The sequence below is a fragment of the Helianthus annuus genome, chromosome 7 (genome assembly GCF_002127325.2).
Source record: "Helianthus annuus cultivar XRQ/B chromosome 7, HanXRQr2.0-SUNRISE, whole genome shotgun sequence".
Classification (NCBI taxonomy): domain Eukaryota; kingdom Viridiplantae; phylum Streptophyta; class Magnoliopsida; order Asterales; family Asteraceae; genus Helianthus; species Helianthus annuus.
Window position 1 is genome coordinate 144,837,977 of NC_035439.2, and position 21,698 is coordinate 144,859,674.

At 40.2% G+C, this 21,698-nt stretch overlaps 1 protein-coding gene across 1 annotated transcript; it reads left to right on the plus strand.

Annotated features, from left to right (window-relative positions):
* The first annotated feature begins 12,682 nt into the window (after positions 1-12,682).
* Positions 12,683-14,804, plus strand: LOC110869057 (pentatricopeptide repeat-containing protein At1g62930, chloroplastic). The gene has a single exon (XM_022118353.2). It carries the CDS (start codon positions 12,907-12,909, stop codon positions 14,659-14,661), a length of 1,755 nt encoding a protein of 584 aa, XP_021974045.1. The 5' UTR covers positions 12,683-12,906; the 3' UTR covers positions 14,662-14,804.
* The last annotated feature ends 6,894 nt before the right edge of the window (positions 14,805-21,698 follow it).

Genomic DNA, 21,698 nt, shown 5'->3' on the forward strand with positions numbered 1-21,698 from the left:
CCGCTCGAACCACCACGAGACGGTTGCGAGCCCCGTCCCTTAGTTTTTTTCTTGGCCTCGCAGGGTTGGTTCTCCATTGCTCAGTTTGAAGTGGGTGTGGTTTGAGAGTATAAAAAATGTGTGAAATTGGTGTGGTTTGAGAGTATAAAAAATGAGTGAATGGTGTGGTTATTTATATATGTTTAAAAAGTGATTTTTTTTTTAAATTCGACCGTTAAAATGACCGTTCCTCAAAAATTGTGCCCATTCAACGCGGTGACTCCCCCCCGATTCCCTTCCCCGAATCGGGTCCCCGCCTTGATGGCGGCGGTGTTCCCGATCGGTGGATAGGGTCACCACACCACTTCCCGCTTTGTGCCCCGGATACCCTTAGTATGTTATTTAATTTATTAGGTATTTGAAAATGGTAACATCATTCAATTATTACCTTCTTTAAGGGCTTGAGTAAGAATAAAGTGATGCTATTTGGCGCCATTGAGGTGACATGTATAGAGTTGTGTGACAACTCGAAATTTAGAACCTTTCGTTGTAACTTGCTTGTACGTTATGTGACTAGTTAAAATGATAACGTGAACCTTTTTATGTGATAAGTGCTTTGTTACGTGTGTATTGTATATATATGTGTACGTGTTATATGTGAACCGAGAACCCGACACGAAACAACAAGGAACCCGACTCGAGACCATGAGGTCTCGAGTGACTAGTAATCGGTTTTGGGCCTTGGGCCGAGAACCTTTGGCCGGTTGGGCCTTTGGGCCGTAAACCCCACTCGAAACCCACTAAGGGTGCACACTTGGAACTAGCCTATATATAAACTACCCTTAGTTAGTTCTTGCCATTTGTTGAACAATACAACACACACACTCTCCTACTTCTCTCTCTAAGCCTTAAGAACACAAACACACCTCCAAGACTCTCGGATCTAATCGGTTAGCACAAGGACTCTCGGGTTTGGAACTTTGGATCGGCACACACACACCTCACCAACCGGTTAGTATTTCTTGTTGGATATTGTTGAATGCTTAAGTGTCAAATATGTTCATGATGTGTTTGTGCTTGAATAAATGTATGATGAGATTATGTGACAATATGTTAAGTTGTTAAGTTTTACATAATGTTTTGAAAAAGAAATCGGTTCATGAATGTTTCTTGTTATGAGTGGAACTATACATATTTGAGGTTAAAAATGGGTTCATGGTATGACAAAAAGGTGAATGATGATATTGGTTGCATTTGGGTTTGATCCGAAAAGTTTGGGTGTTTATACTAAGAAAAATCGGCTAATAAATATGGTTGTCAAGTAGGATGCATGCTAGAAAATTGTATCTTGATGGTTGTTCATGATTTTGGGTGAATAAGTGTTGTTTATGTTATGAAGAACTTGAATATATGCTTTGAATGTATGAAGAACACTTTGAATGATAGTTGAAGATTGAAAACCCTTGTGATTTTGATCCATCTTTGACTAATAACCTGATTAGGAAATATGTTAGTGGAATTCTATTGGTTATTTCCGGATTTGGGCCTGATTATACTGTACCATTAATCTGACCATCTGCATCAACACGTGAACTTGAAAACGACTGTTACCGACTCGCAATCACCCGGTTACGACTCGCAACCACAGCGTGATGACTCGAGACCACGCGGTTGCGACTCGCAACCATAACAGGACAAGCCGAAACCACAGGTTACGAGTCCCGTTGCGACTCGAGACCTCAGCATGATGAACCGAAACCATGGTTGCGACACCAGTTGCGACTCGCAACCATCCATGATCAACACACAGCATGACTCGAGACCATGCTTGCGAGTCCGGTTGCGACTCGAGACCAGACCTTGGGCCTAAGTTAGTGGGCCGAATTTATGGAACTTCTGTGCTACTGCTGATGAGTTATTTGGGCCTGTTATCACGAGCCCAACTGTTTGGACTTTGAACTTGTGATTGACTGTTACCTGTGAACTGTGAACTGTTAAAAGTGTCTGCCATACGTGTTGAACATTTGTGCACTACTTGGTTCGAACCTGATTATACGTGATATCCATGTTAGGACGTTATTGACTACTTGCGACTTGATTGACTTTCTGTGATTAACTGCCGAGCAAACCAAGGTGAGTTCACACCCTTACAAAGCATGGGATTCCCTGGGTTGGGAACGGGGTTAAGGAACGTGGTTCCTCGTCCACCTTGGGTAGGACGTCAGTGGTTCAGGAATGTGATTCCTCGTCCGGATGGACGAATAAACGTACTAGACTAAAACTCTATCACGAAGTCCCTCCTTTTTGTATCGACTAATCGCCGGGCCAATGGCGAGCGGGTCATTAGTTAGATAGCGCTATTTAGGTCTGACAAGCCTCACACCGTGCCGCAGAGGACGGGCGTGAACTAATGGATCTGGGGCACGTCAATGATGATAGACATTGATGTTTTCAGGGCACATAAACATGACTACAGTCAGCAATCGATACGGTAACGAGTCTAGTATACACATGGGGTAGCCCCCACGGCTGGAGAGCCAGATGATGTACATGGGGTAGCCCCCACGGCCGAAATGCCTGATAACTACATGGGGTAGCCCCCACGGCCGGAGTGCCGGAGTAACTGGGAATGAACTGGTCACGTCTTTTTAAACTATGGGGTAACCCCCACGGCAGGATGCCTGGTAAAGTAAACTGTTTTCGAAACAACTAAAACGAACGCCCACCCGTGAACTCACTCAACTAGTTGTTGACTCGTTACTACATGCTTTGCAGGACCATAGGTACTCAGTGGGAGCTTGCATGGAGGAAGATCGTTGTGGGATAGGGATTGCTACAAGACTATGTTAAACTCGAAACTTTTGGAACTTATGTTATAACTTTAAACTTATGCTTCCGCTTGCAACTTAAACTTATTTGTTTTGGAACACCAATCGTGAATGGTTAAACTTTTATAACTATTTATATGCTTGTTCAGTATGATTGGTGGCTGGATCCTGGTCAGTCACGCCTCCAAGCGGTAGTACTCCGCAGGTGGGATTTTGGGGGTGTGACAGATTGGTATCAGAGCCATTGGTTATAGTGAACTTGGTTTTAATAAAGGAGAAACGTTTTTGTTAAAACCAGACTATAACCGGTTTAGTGCTCAACGGTCCACAACGACACTTCGCTCCTCATGCAAGGCTCGACGCTTTAGGTAATATGATGTATGTATATTGCCTACTTGTTAGTTACGTAGTACGTTGCTCATGGTATGCTTGATTAGTATAACTACTGTTGTTTGAACACGTGCGTGCTTACTCTGTCCTACTATTGTACTTTCGCGAACCACTCTCACACGTATTACTCTTATTATGAAGAAACATGTCTGGACGCGTTAACATGACACAAGCCCAGTTGACGGCTTTGATCAACGAGCGAGTTGCCGCAGCGCTCGCAGCTGCACACGCAGGAGGTATATCCTGCAGTCCGAAATTGTCCTAGGATCATTTGGATCCTACTCTCGTGAACCAACCTTTGTGTTAAACTCTGTCTTTTCTTTCACCTACCTTAGGTCAGGCACCGGTGTGCACTTTTAAGACTTTTATGGACTGTCGACCCACGACTTTTAGCGGAACTGAAGGAGCAGTAGGTCTCCTACACTGGTTTGAGAAACTGGAGTCTGTGTTCGAAATGTGCGAATGCCCTGAAGCGCGCAGGGTGAAGTATGCTACTGGTACTCTCGAGGGTTTGGCTCTCACGTGGTGGAATGCCCAAGTGCAGATGTTAGGGTTGGTTGCTGCCAACGCCACCCCATGGGAAAACTTCAAGGAAATGATCAGGGAGGAATACTGCAGTCGTGACGACATTCACAAACTGGAAGATGAGTTCTACAATCTCAAGATGTCGGGGTCAGAGATTGAGGCATACACTAAGAGATCGCATGAGCTAGCCTTGTTGTGTCCTACTATGGTGGATCCTCCCTACAAGCGAATCGAACTCTATCTCAAGGGCTTGGTGCCAGAGATCCAAAGTCATGTGACTTCAGCAAGGTTGACTACTATCCAGCAGGTTGTACAGTTGGCTCACCGTCTTACTGATCAAGCGGTGGAGCAGAACAAGTTACCGAAGCGTATAGGTGCTGCAACTACTTCTGGTGCTTCTAGTGGGGATAAACGGAAATGGGATGGAACTTCAAGCAAGGGTTCAACTTCTGTGCAAACTCAGTCTCAGCAGAGAAAGACAGATGATCACAAGAGCCCCAGTCAGCAGTCGTCTGGTGGTCAAAGTCATGGTGGATACAAAGGAAATCACCCCAAGTGCAATCGTTGTAGCCTACACCACAGTGGGCCATGCACCAGGGGCAACTGTCATCGATGCAACAAGCCTGGTCATGTTGCAAAGGATTGCAGGAGCGCATATCCTGTCAATCAGAATCGTCAGCAACCTCAGCAGAACCAGCGACAGCAGCAGGGTAACAACAAAGGGTGCTTTCAGTGTGGAGCTGAAGGTCATTTCAAGAAGGATTGTCCCCAACTGAACCAGAACAACAACAACAACCAAGGGAATGGTAACAATGGGAACAACAACAATGGTGCTAGGGGACGTGTGTTCGTGATTGGTCAAGGTGAAGCAAGGAATGATCCCAACGTGGTGACGGGTAAGTTCCTTCTCGACGACTTTTATGTTACAGTCTTATTTGATTCGGGTGCCGATACTAGCTATGTGTCACTAGAAGTTAGTAAGATGCTTAAGCGTATTCCTACACCCCTGAGCGACAAGCACACTGTAGAGCTAGCTAATGGTAAGAGTTTGGAAGCCTCACACGTAGTCAAGGGTTGCCAGCTTATTCTCGCTAACCAGACCTTCTCTATCGATCTTATTCCTATTGTCTTGGGTAGTTTCGACGTTGTCATTGGGATGGATTGGTTATCCCAACACCGAGCAGAGATCCTTTGCAACGAGAAGATCGTCCGTGTTCCTGGTCTAGGTAGTGAACCTCTCATGATTCGTGGCGACAAGAGAAGTGCTGTTGAGAACATTATCTCTCTTCTTAAAGCCCAGAAATGCTTACGAAAGGGCCACACTGCGATTTTGGCTCTAGTTACTGACACCACAGAAAAAGAGAAGAAGCTAGAGGATTTTCCGGTTGTACGCGACTATCCCGAGGTATTCCCTGAGGAATTACCTGGTCTTCCGCCCCATCGCCAAGTCGAGTTTCAGATTGATCTAGCTCCTGGAGCCGCGCCTGTAGCCCGTGCACCTTATCGTTTAGCGCCATCAGAATTGGAAGAACTCTCCACGCAACTACAAGAACTCTTGGATAAGGGTTTCATTCGTCCTAGCTCATCGCCTTGGGGGGCTCCAGTACTATTTGTGAAGAAAAAGGACGGCACCTTCAGAATGTGTATCGACTATCGAGAACTCAACAAGGTGACTGTGAAGAATCGTTATCCTCTACCGCGTATTGACGACTTGTTCGACCAGTTGCAGGGGTCGAGCTACTATTCAAAGATCGATCTGAGATCGGGATATCATCAGCTGAGAGTTCGGGAAGAGGATGTCTCTAAGACGGCCTTTAGGACTCGATATGGGCACTATGAGTTTCTGGTCATGCCGTTTGGGCTGACGAACGCACCGGCAGTTTTTATGGATTTGATGAATCGAGTGTGCAAACCGTACCTGGACAAGTTTGTTATAGTCTTCATCGACGACATCCTGATCTATTCTAAGAGCAAAGAAGAGCACGAACAACATCTACGACTTATTCTGGAACTCCTCCGGAAGGAACAGCTTTACGCAAAGTTCTCGAAGTGCGACTTCTGGCTTCGTGAAGTCCATTTCCTAGGGCATGTGGTGAACAAGGATGGGATTCACGTTGATCCATCCAAAGTGGACTCTATTAAGAACTGGCCTGCGCCTCGCACACCAAAGGAAATTCGCCAATTTTTGGGATTGGCAGGTTACTACAGGAGATTCATTAAGGATTTTTCTAAGATCGCGCAGCCTCTCACCTTGTTAACACAGAAAGGCGTTGTTTATCGTTGGGGAGATGCACAAGAGTTAGCTTTTCAGCATCTAAAGGATAGACTTTGTAGTGCACCTATCCTTTCATTGCCAGAGGGCACAGAAGATTTTGTGGTTTACTGTGATGCATCAATTCAAGGTCTTGGTTGTGTATTGATGCAACGAGATAAAGTCATAGCTTACGCCTCACGACAACTCAAAGTTCACGAGAAGAACTACACGACACATGATTTGGAACTGGGAGCTGTTGTTTTCGCACTTAAACTATGGCGGCATTACCTGTACGGAACCAAGTGCGCCATCTACACCGACCACAGAAGTTTAGAACACATATTCAAGCAGAAGGAACTGAATATGCGGCAGCGACGATGGGTCGAGCTGCTGAATGATTACGAGTGCTCTATCAGGTATCACCCGGGCAAGGCCAATGTTGTGGCAGACGCCCTCAGTCGGAAGGACACTACGCCTAAGCGCGTAAGAGCTTTACAACTCACGATCCATTCTAGTCTACCTTCGCAAATACGAGCTGCTCAGATAGAAGCACTGAAGCCAGAAAACATTAGAGCTGAAGCACTACGCGGGTCAAGGCAACGTTTAGAACAGAAGGAAGATGGTGCTTATTATGTAACAGGGCGCATCTGGGTCCCGCACTATGGCGATTTACGAGAACTTGTGATGGATGAAGCGCACAAATCTCGCTACTCGGTACACCCTGGTTCGGACAAGATGTACCACGATATTAAAACCACGTATTGGTGGCCTAGCATGAAGGCCCACATAGCAACTTACGTCAGCAAGTGTTTGACTTGTGCGCGAGTCAAGACGGAATATCAGAAACCTTCAGGCCTACTTCAGCAACCAGAGATACCACAATGGAAATGGGAGCAAATTTCCATGGATTTCGTTACTGGCTTACCTAGATCACAGCGCGGGAACGATACTATTTGGGTGATCGTGGATCGACTCACGAAATCCGCACATTTCTTGGCAATCAAGGAAACGGATAAGTTCTCCACTCTAGCGGAAATATACCTCAAGGAAGTTGTTTCGAGGCATGGGGTGCCCACTTCTATTATCTCTGATCGAGATGCACGTTTTACTTCGGAACTGTGGCAGGCAATGCACAAGTCTTTTGGCTCACGTCTTGATATGAGCACAGCGTATCACCCACAGACGGACGGGCAGTCCGAGCGAACTATTCAGACTTTAGAAGACATGCTTCGCGCTTGTGTAATCGACTTTGGCAACAGCTGGGAAAGGCATCTGCCACTCGTAGAATTTTCGTATAATAACAGCTACCACACCAGCATTAAAGCTGCTCCGTTTGAGGCATTGTACGGACGTAAATGCCGGTCACCCCTCTGTTGGGCAGAGGTGGGGGATAGTCAAATCACTGGTCCAGAACATGTGGTAGACACTACTGAGCGGATTGCTCAAATACGACAACGCATGGCGGCCGCTCGTGACCGTCAGAAGGCATACGCCGATAAGGGCAGGAAACCACTTGAGCTCCAGGTTGGGGAGCGGGTATTACTCAAAGTTTCACCCTGGAAGGGTGTGGTTCGTTTTGGTAAACGCGGCAAACTCAACCCACGGTACGTTGGACCTTTTGAGATCCTTGAGAAAATAGGCAAGGTGGCCTACAGACTGAAATTACCAGCAGAACTCGGTGCAGTTCACAACGTTTTCCATGTGTCAAATCTGAAGAAGTGTCTGTCAGATGAGACGCACGTAGTTCCTCTGAAGGAACTCACGATCGACGAACAGTTGAAATTCGTCGAAGAACCTGTCGAAATCACGGACCGGGATGTTAAGGTCCTCAAGAGCTCTAGAATACCTCTTGTTCGAGTTCGTTGGAACTCACGTCGCGGCCCAGAGTTTACCTGGGAGCGCGAAGATCGGATGAAACAAAAGTATCCCCAACTGTTTGAGAACAGTACAAACGCTACTGAGGCTGAAGCTACGGAATTTCGGGACGAAATTCCAGATCAACGGGGGGTGGATGTGACACCCCAGGAAAACCGGGAAAACCATGCAACTTAACTAGCTTCCTCAGTGAGTGCCATCAAATTTCGGGACGAAATTTCTTTCAACTTGGGGATGATGTGACAACTCGAAATTTAGAACCTTTCGTTGTAACTTGCTTGTACGTTATGTGACTAGTTAAAATGATAACGTGAACCTTTTTATGTGATAAGTGCTTTGTTACGTGTGTATTGTATATATATGTGTACGTGTTATATGTGAACCGAGAACCCGACACGAAACAACAAGGAACCCGACTCGAGACCATGAGGTCTCGAGTGACTAGTAATCGGTTTTGGGCCTTGGGCCGAGAACCTTTGGCCGGTTGGGCCTTTGGGCCGTAAACCCCACTCGAAACCCACTAAGGGTGCACACTTGGAACTAGCCTATATATAAACTACCCTTAGTTAGTTCTTGCCATTTGTTGAACAATACAACACACACACTCTCCTACTTCTCTCTCTAAGCCTTAAGAACACAAACACACCTCCAAGACTCTCGGATCTAATCGGTTAGCACAAGGACTCTCGGGTTTGGAACTTTGGATCGGCACACACACACCTCACCAACCGGTTAGTATTTCTTGTTGGATATTGTTGAATGCTTAAGTGTCAAATATGTTCATGATGTGTTTGTGCTTGAATAAATGTATGATGAGATTATGTGACAATATGTTAAGTTGTTAAGTTTTACATAATGTTTTGAAAAAGAAATCGGTTCATGAATGTTTCTTGTTATGAGTGGAACTATACATATTTGAGGTTAAAAATGGGTTCATGGTATGACAAAAAGGTGAATGATGATATTGGTTGCATTTGGGTTTGATCCGAAAAGTTTGGGTGTTTATACTAAGAAAAATCGGCTAATAAATATGGTTGTCAAGTAGGATGCATGCTAGAAAATTGTATCTTGATGGTTGTTCATGATTTTGGGTGAATAAGTGTTGTTTATGTTATGAAGAACTTGAATATATGCTTTGAATGTATGAAGAACACTTTGAATGATAGTTGAAGATTGAAAACCCTTGTGATTTTGATCCATCTTTGACTAATAACCTGATTAGGAAATATGTTAGTGGAATTCTATTGGTTATTTCCGGATTTGGGCCTGATTATACTGTACCATTAATCTGACCATCTGCATCAACACGTGAACTTGAAAACGACTGTTACCGACTCGCAATCACCCGGTTACGACTCGCAACCACAGCGTGATGACTCGAGACCACGCGGTTGCGACTCGCAACCATAACAGGACAAGCCGAAACCACAGGTTACGAGTCCCGTTGCGACTCGAGACCTCAGCATGATGAACCGAAACCATGGTTGCGACACCAGTTGCGACTCGCAACCATCCATGATCAACACACAGCATGACTCGAGACCATGCTTGCGAGTCCGGTTGCGACTCGAGACCAGACCTTGGGCCTAAGTTAGTGGGCCGAATTTATGGAACTTCTGTGCTACTGCTGATGAGTTATTTGGGCCTGTTATCACGAGCCCAACTGTTTGGACTTTGAACTTGTGATTGACTGTTACCTGTGAACTGTGAACTGTTAAAAGTGTCTGCCATACGTGTTGAACATTTGTGCACTACTTGGTTCGAACCTGATTATACGTGATATCCATGTTAGGACGTTATTGACTACTTGCGACTTGATTGACTTTCTGTGATTAACTGCCGAGCAAACCAAGGTGAGTTCACACCCTTACAAAGCATGGGATTCCCTGGGTTGGGAACGGGGTTAAGGAACGTGGTTCCTCGTCCACCTTGGGTAGGACGTCAGTGGTTCAGGAATGTGATTCCTCGTCCGGATGGACGAATAAACGTACTAGACTAAAACTCTATCACGAAGTCCCTCCTTTTTGTATCGACTAATCGCCGGGCCAATGGCGAGCGGGTCATTAGTTAGATAGCGCTATTTAGGTCTGACAAGCCTCACACCGTGCCGCAGAGGACGGGCGTGAACTAATGGATCTGGGGCACGTCAATGATGATAGACATTGATGTTTTCAGGGCACATAAACATGACTACAGTCAGCAATCGATACGGTAACGAGTCTAGTATACACATGGGGTAGCCCCCACGGCTGGAGAGCCAGATGATGTACATGGGGTAGCCCCCACGGCCGAAATGCCTGATAACTACATGGGGTAGCCCCCACGGCCGGAGTGCCGGAGTAACTGGGAATGAACTGGTCACGTCTTTTTAAACTATGGGGTAACCCCCACGGCAGGATGCCTGGTAAAGTAAACTGTTTTCGAAACAACTAAAACGAACGCCCACCCGTGAACTCACTCAACTAGTTGTTGACTCGTTACTACATGCTTTGCAGGACCATAGGTACTCAGTGGGAGCTTGCATGGAGGAAGATCGTTGTGGGATAGGGATTGCTACAAGACTATGTTAAACTCGAAACTTTTGGAACTTATGTTATAACTTTAAACTTATGCTTCCGCTTGCAACTTAAACTTATTTGTTTTGGAACACCAATCGTGAATGGTTAAACTTTTATAACTATTTATATGCTTGTTCAGTATGATTGGTGGCTGGATCCTGGTCAGTCACGCCTCCAAGCGGTAGTACTCCGCAGGTGGGATTTTGGGGGTGTGACAAGTTGTCCCCGAAAACTTTTGAAAAAATTTAAGTCTCGGGCGACGAAAAGAATTAGGCCCAAAATTATGGTTAAGGGTAAATGAATTACAAAAATAAAAACTTAGTGATGGAGAAAAGACTCAAACTTGAGATCTTTGGATTATTTTGAGATGGTTTTTGTCACTACACCACTATACCTTTTTTTGCATAATAAACGGACAAATATACTAAATATATAATTTAATAAATATATACAAGCTTATAAAGACTTTTCGGGCCCTTTAAAATTTTGGGCCTCGGGCGTCGGCACGGGTTTGCCAGGCCCAGAGCCGGGCGTGGACATGTAGACGCGTTTTTTTTTTCACCCTTCACACCGCCAAAAGAGTGTAGTAGAAGGGCTTGGTTGTTGATTGTGTAATTATTCTTATTTTTTAATTTTATATTTGTTTGTTAGTTAAAAAGTACGTAATTAAATATTAATTAAAAATGTGTAATTAGATAATGTTAAAGGTCATCGTTGGATATGATGTGACACATGAAACGCGTATGTAGTCGATCAAAAAGTATTCTTGTTTGAATGAGAGAGCGACATCTATGTAGTGGAGTCAAAAAGTATTTTTTTAACTTTTTTATTAGAATGGTTTCTATGTACAATATAGCCAAAGTTTCAAAAATAAAAGTAAGTTTTTTATAAGTTTTCACCTATAAAACTTATGGTTTATTCCTTACTTTTTGTGGATCCCAATAGACTTCTTCATAACTCTAATTATTGATTGAGAAACATAGTAATTGAACTCGTTATGAGATTAATGACGATGCGTTCCATGTCTCATGTCCAGTGAGATGTCGGTAACTAAAGTATAGGTTATTATACAAAATGACACTTTCGTGATCATCAAAGGCTAGGGCTGCAAACGAATCGAACGAACACGAACAAGACCTTATTCGTGTTCGTTTGTTAAGAAATATATGTGTTCACGAACCGTTCACGAACACTTATCGAACAAGATTTTATGTTCGTGTTCGTTTGTGTTTGTTTGTTAATTTTAGGCAACGAACAAAAACAAATGTTGACGAACACAAATGAGCACAAACTAATGTTCATGAACACAAATGGAAACAAACGAACGCAAACAATCGTTTCATGAACATAATATAAATACAGTGACACTTATTAGATATTTAATTTGTCGAAATTTTGAAATATTTAAATAGATATAAAAACTAAAACACTAATGAACTATCGAACACAAATGGACACGTTATCGAACGTTCACGAACATAAACGAACGAACGCGACCTCTGATCATGTTTGTTCATTTAACTAAACGAACGAAATTTCTTGTTCGTGTTCGTTTGTTTAATAAACGAACAAACACAAACGAACTTCCCGCCGCACGGTTCACGAACGGTTCGCCGAACGTTTGGTTCATTTGCAGCCCTATGACAAGTGCAGTTGGTAAATCTCATGGGGTGGCTTGAAGGAGAATTAATATAATTAACAATAAGAGTAAATTACTATTTTGCCCCTAAGGTGTAGTCAGTTTAACTCTTTTTAACTCAAAAAGGAATCTTTTGTCACATGAGACCCTAAGATTGTATTATGTAACAGTTTTGGCTCTTAAATAGACATCTTGCCGACCTGATCAATGTGCTTAGCCCTACTAAAAAGTTATGTAAAACTGAATTACAAGGTAAATCTCCTTTGGCAGTTAGAGGTCGCATGGTGCATACTAACTGCTAAAAGAGTAATTGCCCAGCAATGCACCAATACATTAGTGTACCTCACGAATTTTGCCCATGAGAAAAAAGACAAAATAACAGGGTTTTTTTTTTTGAGAAATCTGAGTTGATTTTGCTTTTGTGCGAAAATGACAATAAAAATGAAACTACAGTAAGTAACACAGTTGCAAAAACTTAAAGCTTTTGGACGAAAATGACAATAAAAATGAAACTACAATAAGTAACCCAGTTGCAAAAACTTAGAGATTTGGACTAAAGGGGGAAAAGTGAAAAAATAAAATGGAAGTTTAATCATATTTAAAAGATCATGTATTTTAGTCTGGTTTCATGAAACCAAAGGCCAATAAACAAAGTAGAACAAAGAAGGTTTCCAAAGATCTTCATCTTCATCTTGTATTACTACACTTTGAATTCCAGCAAGATGATTAATTTTCTCAGAAAGGGAATGCGTATTTCCCACCATTCATCCCTTTTTGTTATGGCAGGTCAGCTAGTGTTTTGCTTCCTCTCCAGCACATTGTCTTTTCTGCTTGATTGATTTGAAACTGCAAGTAAGGATGAAGTGCACAAGAATTGGACTTTGTTATTACTCTACTGCTTCACCCTCAACCTCCCATTTCAATCAAAGAATCCTGCATCTCAAAAATGCTTCCGGAGCCACTAAGATCAGTGATGCCCTCCAACTGTTTGATGAAATGCTTCAAAGACAACCTCCACCGAATATCACCCAATTTACACAGTTGATTTCTGTTATTGTCAGGATGAAACATTATTCCACTGCTCTTTCACTCTTTAGGCAAATGAGGTTGATGGGTATTCCTAGTGATCTTTATACAATGAACATCTCTATTAACTGTCATTGCCGGTTGAATCAAGTTACTTATGGTTTTGCCTTACTCGCAACCATCTTCAAACAAGGTTTTCCACCTAATTTGACTACCTATAACACTCTCATTCATGGGCTTGTTCTTGCTGATCGGGTCTTTGAAGCTGTTGAGTTATTCAAGAAACTGCTTAGAGATAAACTTTGTGATCCTGATCACGTTATGTATGGAAGCGTTATTAATGGGCTCTGTAAAGTAGGTCACACTAGCAAGGCCCTTGAATTGCTCACGTTCATGGAATCAGGCTCTTGTAAACCTTGTGTACGCCATTTCAATACAGTCATTGATAGCCTCTGCAAAGATAGAATGGTTGATGATGCATTAGAATTATTTACGCATATGACTGAAAAGGGTGTCCTTGCGAACGTTATCACTTACAACTCTTTGGTTCAAGGTCTATGTAACTTTGGTCGAGAGACAGAAGCTGCAAAAATGTTGATGGATATGGAGGAGGTAGCAGTATCTCCCTCAGTGGTTACCTTTAATATCTTGGTGAATTCCTTTTGCAAGCAAGGATCCGTAAAAGAAGCAGAGCTTGCTGTACAAGCAATGGTACGAAGAGGTCTACATCCAAACATAATCACTTACAGTGCACTAATGGATGGATACTGTTTACGTGGTGAAATAGAGGAAGCAGAGAATGTTATAGATCGTATGATGGAGCAGGATATTGTGCCTGATATCATCACCTATAACAGCCTGATAAATGGATACTGCAAGAAGAAGCAAATTGATAAGGCCAGGCATCTTTTTCAAGAAATTCAAGTTAAGGGTTTGATTCCGGATGTTGTTACTTACAATAGCATGTTACAAGGCTTGTTTCTATCAGGGCATCCTGCAACGGCTATAGAACTGTTTATTAAGATGCAAGAAAAGGGCCTGGCTCCCAATATATGCACCTATCGTATCTTGTTGCATGGAATGTGCAAAAACTCCCAGTGTTCTGATGCCTTGGCTCTCTTCCGTTCGCTGGGGAATGAAGAATTGATGGAAGATGTAGGGTTGTATAATATATTGATTGACGGTTGTAGCAAATGTGGGAATCCTAACGTGGCTATGGATCTGTTTGATGAACTCTGTTTGAAAGGATTGAAACCTGATGTTAGGACATATACAGTGATGATAAGTTTGTATTGCCAACAAGGCTTATTTGTTAAAGGTAAAGAATTGCTTAGAAAGATGGAAGAGAATGATTGTTTGCCAAATAGCTTCACATACAATGTTATTGTTCGAGAGTTATTGAAGGAAAACGAGTGTGGACAAGCTGAGATATTTCTCGAAGAAATGATAAACCGAGGTTTTATGCCTGATCATGCTACTTTTGAGAACTTACTAGTCCGGATACCAAACGTTGGAAAAGATTCTCGTTTACGAACTATCGTTCTAAAGCTAACAAGTGTAGAAAGAAAAGACGCCAAGAGTACTTAATCTAACATCTCGGTTCATTTCTTGAACTTGGAAAAATCAAGTTTGGGTGTTTGCTAATTGTTGTAGATTTCTTGCTTGTTTAAGTTGCATAGAACATATGGCAGTTCAGATATAATGAATGGTAAAAGTTTTTTTTTGTTGCCTTTTTACTCTTTATTTAACTGTTCTAATTACAAACTGATAGAGTAATTAGTTAATTAAATATGCTATATGAATCTATTAAGAATTATACTTCTCTGCACATGTCAACTCAAAGTTGTATTATGAAGTATTTGATATAACGCCATATGTAATGGAGCGTGATAGTGATTTTGAAAGGCACGACACATAGGCGCCAACTAGGCGTGATTCCTCTTAGTATCACTAACATATGTAATGGAGTGTTGATCAACAAAATCCTAACTTTGAAACAATATCAGTCGCCGTCGACGCCAGTCAAGTAACGCCGCCCTCTGCAACTCCCCGTCGAACCAGTCAAGTAGCGCCGCCCTCTGCAACTTCTGGTGGTACTTGGTCGGTTTTTCGGTGGTTCAATGGTAGTTGGGTTTTCCGGTGGTTCGCTAGTGGTAAAAAAACAGAGGGTGTTCGTTGATGGTGGTGCAGAAACAAAGAGAAAGAATGAGAGAAAGGTGGGGGTGGGGTGGGGTTGGGGTTGGGGTTGTTATTTGTTTTATTACAAGTGGGTCCCACAAATATATTTTTTTCTTTAATACTTAATTAATTTATTTTGTTTTATATTAAGGGTAATTTAGTAATTTCACACCCACTTAACTGAGAAAACTAAACTCCATCCGCACTAGGGACTATACGAGAACGAAATTGCAAAAGTTGGGGACTATAGGTATAATTTTAGAAAGTTAGGGGCTAAAGGTGAAAAATGAACAAACCACAGGGACTGTAGAGACACTTTTCTCTAAAGCTTTTGTGCTAGTTATTTTGAGTGGCCCTTTGAGTTTCAAAGAGACATGATAATAAGATGCAAAAGATGTCATACGTGAAGGAAACCAAGAGTGGTGGAAATAAGACCCTTGTACGTTCTTGCTACAAGATTCGCAGGGCCGGCCCTAAGAATTCGTGTACCCTGTTCGAGCTCGAAAAAACGTGCCCTTAGTCGTTAACGAAATTTAGTATTGGACTCACTAAAGATTTAAACCTAATGTCAATGAGCTAGTAACTAATATAAACCATAAAAATAGTTTTGTAAGTGGGCCTATATTGATGTTTGTATGGGTATACCCTATTAATTTATTTATTTTTTACATATGCATATAAGATTTTTTTAGAATAACGTGCCCTTCGAAATATCGGGCCCTGGCCGATGGTCCTCCTCGCCCACCCTCAGGGCCGGCCATGAAGATTCGAAAGGTACACCAAAAAAAAAAATCATATACCTGACCAACATATTGACCATAGTTTCTTAATACAATGTAGACATATTATATATCTATACAAAAAGTAACACGTACCCTTTTGTTTAAAACACATACCTCTTTGTTTACACCCACCCTTTTGTTTAAAACACATACCCCTTTGTTTAAAAAGTAACTTAAGACACAATGGTTTGGATCACAGCCCTTCAAAAAGTCACAACTCTTCAAACTATTTTTAAATACATCACAACCCCCTTACAATTTTGCATGAAACTAACATTCACACCTATGCAATCTTCCATTGATTTGAAAATCAAAGGGTATGTCGATCTATTCGCATGGAAGTATCGCTTCCACTTATATTATGCATATTAATATAAATACAAATACTCAAACCTACCGTTTGAAAGTAATTTTCCTACCACTTTTCTAAATATTCTAAACACACCTTGGTAAATTACCTATTGCCATATCCTCATTTCATTTAACACTTTATTGCACTATGTTAGTCAAGAACCGTTTCAACATAAACCAAATGGTCAAATCCTTTTACATAAACCGAAACCAATCCATGATATCAAATTAACATTTTTAGACTATGTTCAATCGATTCACAATGTTCGGCCTTTTTTTCTTCTTGATTCACAATTCCGGTAACAATTTTGTTTTAGACGATATTGAGTTTTTGTTTAAAAGTCGCGTCCATTAGAAAAGGTTATTGATGGAAAGGTTATACCTCTTTTGTTTAAAAGTCGCGTCCATTAGAAAAAGTTATTGATAGAAAGATTTACTTCTCTTTTGTTTAAAAGTCGCGTCCATTAGAAAATGTTATTGATGGAAAGGTTACGTCTGTTTTGTTTAAAAGTCGTGTCCATTAGAAGGTTATTGATGAAAGGTTACCCTTTTTATATATATACAATTATTAACTTAGATTACTTCTCTTTATTTCAAAAGTTGTGTCCCTAAGAAAAGTTATTAAAGGAAAAGGTGATTATCAAAATACTATAAGGCGCCTCTTCAAAATGTAAAGAAAAACGGTTATGATCACTCACATTTTGTTTATAATAATAATAAGAAAATTAAATTGAACAGTGATAATCAATCACATTTTGTATAATAACAATGATTAAATTAAATTAAATTGAAATGAAAAATCACATAAGTCAAACGGTTTTAGTAGTAGATGCGAACCCTTTCATTTTTTTTTGTTTTCTAAAAAGACGATTCAAATGACGTGAAATAATAATTTAGATATGGCTTTTGTTTTTTCGATTTTGTTTTCTTTCTATTTTTAACTTTGTTTTTTATTTGATTATTTAACTAAATAATAATATTGAGAGGCCAAATTTAATAAACTTTTTTTTTTCATGTAACCATAACACTATTTGCAAATTTTATTATGTAACCGTTGTGCAAACCATCGCATCAGTTTACGCGACGCGTTTATTTAATTGTCAATATAAAAAATAAGGGTATGTTGGTTCATATAAAAAACCACGTCGGGTCATTAATGAAAAGTCATGCACCTTTGGTTATTATTTAAAGTAATAACGTTAATGTATATATGTGTGGCCGTGGGGGGAGGGGGGGCAAAAGTGAAAGTGCATTAATTTAAACGTTATTTTACTAATTTCATGAAAATAACGTTAAAAGATGGGAATGGTTAATCATGCATCATGGTGTGGCGCTGATAGCCAAAAGACAAGGGAGTACATGCACTAATCGACAGTTGTCTCAATTGCTAAGTGTTATATGCCTTATGTCCAAGGCTTGATGCAAAACTTCTATCCAGCCGAGGGTCTTACTGGAAGCAGCCTCTCTAATCCTACGGCGTAGAGGTAAGGCTGTTTACATCTTATCTTCCTCGGACCATACCTTAGCTTTGTTATTGATGAGATTTACTAAGTATGATGATGATGACGACCCTATGCTTTGCTCATAATTGTACTAACCCCTAAAGTTTTATAAAACAATATAACCAATTAAACTAATACAAATATCAGTATCATTAGAATTACTTTTATTGGAGAAGCATACATTATTTTTAAATACTATTTATTAAATAGAACGTTACGTATATAACTATAATCAATTAATCGGTTTTTACAAAGTATTAAACTCATTGAAGATCCGACATAATAATTCAATATTTATAATCAACATACTAAAGACTTTCACTATCGACATCCCGCTGCAACGCGCGGGGTAGTATTAACTCGTATACGTACAAAAATTAAAAGATAAGGAACGAAGATATGTATATCCTTTATTCCTTTAGAGGAATTATTTCCATATAATTTCCTTTATAGGTTTTTTAAGCATCATGTGTTTCATACACACATATAGCATAAATGATGCTACAACTTTATGGGTAAAAGTTTTGATATTATCTTCAAGCCGGTCACTACTACGTACACAAGGAATATTATAAGAAATCCATCATTTTTTAATTTCTATCCACGACCCTAGCTTATTAGATTTTGCTGGTCCAAGAAACAAAAAAGAAAAATGAAAAAGAGGTACAAGAAGAAACAGTCTATTTTTAAAAGAAGTCCATATTTTTTTAAGCATCATGATATTCATACATTCATCCTTATTTCCACACCCCTAAAGCATCGCGTTTTGGCCAAAACGCGGCGTTTAGGGTTCTTTTCCAGTCAAAAATAGATGTGACCTTGATTTGACTTGATACGAGGTTTGATTCGGTACGAGGTTGTCAGCCGGGTCACGAGAAACCCTAAGCGCTACGCTATGGCCAAAGCGTAACGCTTAGGTCCCAATTTTTGGTTCTTTAAGAAGGCAGGCCATGCATTTTACATTTCATTCAAATTCCAAATTGCAAAAGTGTTTCAAACAAAGCCGTGTTTTGTTGTTTCGGTGGCGTTTCTTCAAAATACGATGTCGTCGTTTAGCAATTACCTTTTCGGTGAATACTCTGATTGAGTAGCTGCTGGCAAAGCAAGATATTCCAAACTGTAGCATCTGGCATACGTTGATGAAAAAGAACCCGGATAAAAAGATTATTTCGAAAGATATACACAATGTTGTTCAGAAGATCAATGCCCGAAAGAGGGTCGGCGAATCTCCAATGCAACAACTCGAAAACCTTCTTGTCAAAAAAGATTTCACTTATTACATAGCGAAAAATATTATTCTGAAAGATATACACAATGCTGTTCAGAAGATTAAGGCCCACATGAACCGTACGGCCAAAATACGCCATAATACGACCAATAGAAACATAATACGCCATAACAAACAATCTACGTACTAATACGACACTTACAGACAATCTACGCACTAATACAACACTTACAGACAGTAAAAGTCACGTATCGAATGTCACCGACACGACCCTCCGCCTCTGCCGCATTCGCCTCCGGCTGATCACGTCATTGACGACAAGATCCCACCACCGCCGCCGCCGCCACCTCTGCACCCGTCGCAGTACCCACAGCATGTCTATGCAGACCTGCCTCCTGTTGCGCAGGCGGTGGCTCGGGACTTCGATCGGTGCCTCCGACATTTTTAGCGATACCAGATGTGGATCATGGAGACGCTCATGGAGCTCCGCCCATCCATTGCCACCGTCCCCACTGTCAGAGGATCGGTAGCTTTAGTTTTTATTTTGTATTAGACATTCAGTTGTACTTTTTTTTGTATGTACAAACTGATTTTATATATATTTATGCAGTTCATCTTTTATTTACACAATGTTTTTTTGGATTGTTTGCGCTTATTTCATACGTCTCTTTCGTAACTTATTGTACGGTGTTTTAATTAAACATGTTCGTGTAATTTAACAAAAGAAAATCGGTTAACATTTATAAAAACAGTAGCATAAAGAAACATATCTTATACACGACTGTTATAAATTATAACCGGTACACACTTAAACGATCGTTATAAATCAACTTTAAATTATATATGTTTTATAAAAATAAAACACAAATCTACAACTTTTCAACATAAAGAAACGTATCTTATAAACGACTATTATAAATCAACTATAACCGGTACACTCACATTAAACGACCGTTAAAATCAACTTTAAATTATGTATGTTTTATAAAAATAGAACACAAATCTACAACTTTTCAACAAAAAAACACAACCAAAACCCCCCACTTTTTCCACCAAAACCCCACTTTTTTCCACCAAAAAAACAAACAGACACACCTAAGCGCGGGGCAGCGCTTAGGTACAATGTCAACAGACAAGGTCTGACAGGTTCAGACCTTCTCTTTTGACTTTACATCTAAGCGCATCGCTTCGGTCTTTGTCAAAAGCCAACAGCCGTGTGTGAATAGCCAAGGCCTTTTTTAATTTCTATGCACGACCACGGCATATCCTACTTTTAGGGGCGGGTTCATGAGAATCACGCTCGTCAAAAAGAAATTGGGATAGGCAGAGACGGTAGAAACGGTATCGATTATAATAATGTTACTTTTTTGTGTTGTCTATTTTTATGACCCACTCAGTTTGTCTTAGTTTAGCATATCTAATAAGGTGTCTCCTCTTTGTCCATAAGGTGAAAGGTGTAAATCCTATAAGATGCATGTATAAGAGTTAATTAATTATAGAGTAATAAGGTGAGTGGTTTAAATCCTATAAGATGCATGTATAAGAGTTAATTAATTATAGAGTAAAGTCTTTTTTGAGTCCATGTGGTTTAGTCATTTTAATTACTTGAGTCCAAAAGACAAACTCTGTTAGATTTTCTCAGTTAAATTTTATGAAATTACCAAAATACCCTTAACATTAAATCGTGACACACCTACACACGCATCTACTCATATATATATATAGTGGAGAGTTCAAATGAGAAGAAATTTTTTGTAAGAAGAAAAAAGAACAAATTTCAACCAATAAGAATGCTTTATTTTACTTCATTCAATATAAGTATTTAATGTAACTACAAGGGTACATTGGTAAATCTACCTTGGTCATTAATTTGTAGTCTTCCTCTTTAATAGCTAATACATTAAATTTTTTGTAACTTATCTTCAAAAAATATATATTTTTTTCAAAAACATAAAATAAAATAATTTAAAGTGTAGGATAAATTACGAGTTGTGTAGGATAAATTTCAACGTGTAGGGTGAATTTCGAAATATGTAGGATAACTTTTGATGTGTGTAGGCAAAAAAAGGTTAATGTGGAGGATAATAGACTTTATGACTAATTAATTAGTCAAAAATGACAATAAATGAGATAAGTGAAAAAACTATTTAATGTTTTACAAAATTACCCTTTATTATTTTTCTTCTCAATTAAATTTTCTTCTCAAATGAACCTTCCCCTATATATATATATATATATATATATATATATATATATATATATATAGAGAGAGAGAGAGAGAGAGAAAGTATAATGTACTTCAAGGCTTAACCTACATTAACATACATGACAAAAAATATAACGTGCGTTATTATCATAGAACGTGCGTGATTATAGTCCTATGCGTGATTATGTGGCCCCATGCGTGATTATGTGGTCCCATGCGTGATTATGTGGTCCCATGCGTGATTATACCCCTGATCCAACGGTTACCATTGTCTCCTACGTGATGTATGATAAGACTTTTTGTATGTTAACCTTACTCTATATATATATATATATATATATATATATATATATATAGGGGAAGGTTCAAATGAAAAC

What these genes read in the sequence shown, in the direction of transcription:
- LOC110869057 (XM_022118353.2), top strand. Translation starts at nt 12,907, where the DNA reads ATGAAGTGCACAAGAATTGGACTTTGTTATTACTCTACTGCTTCACCC.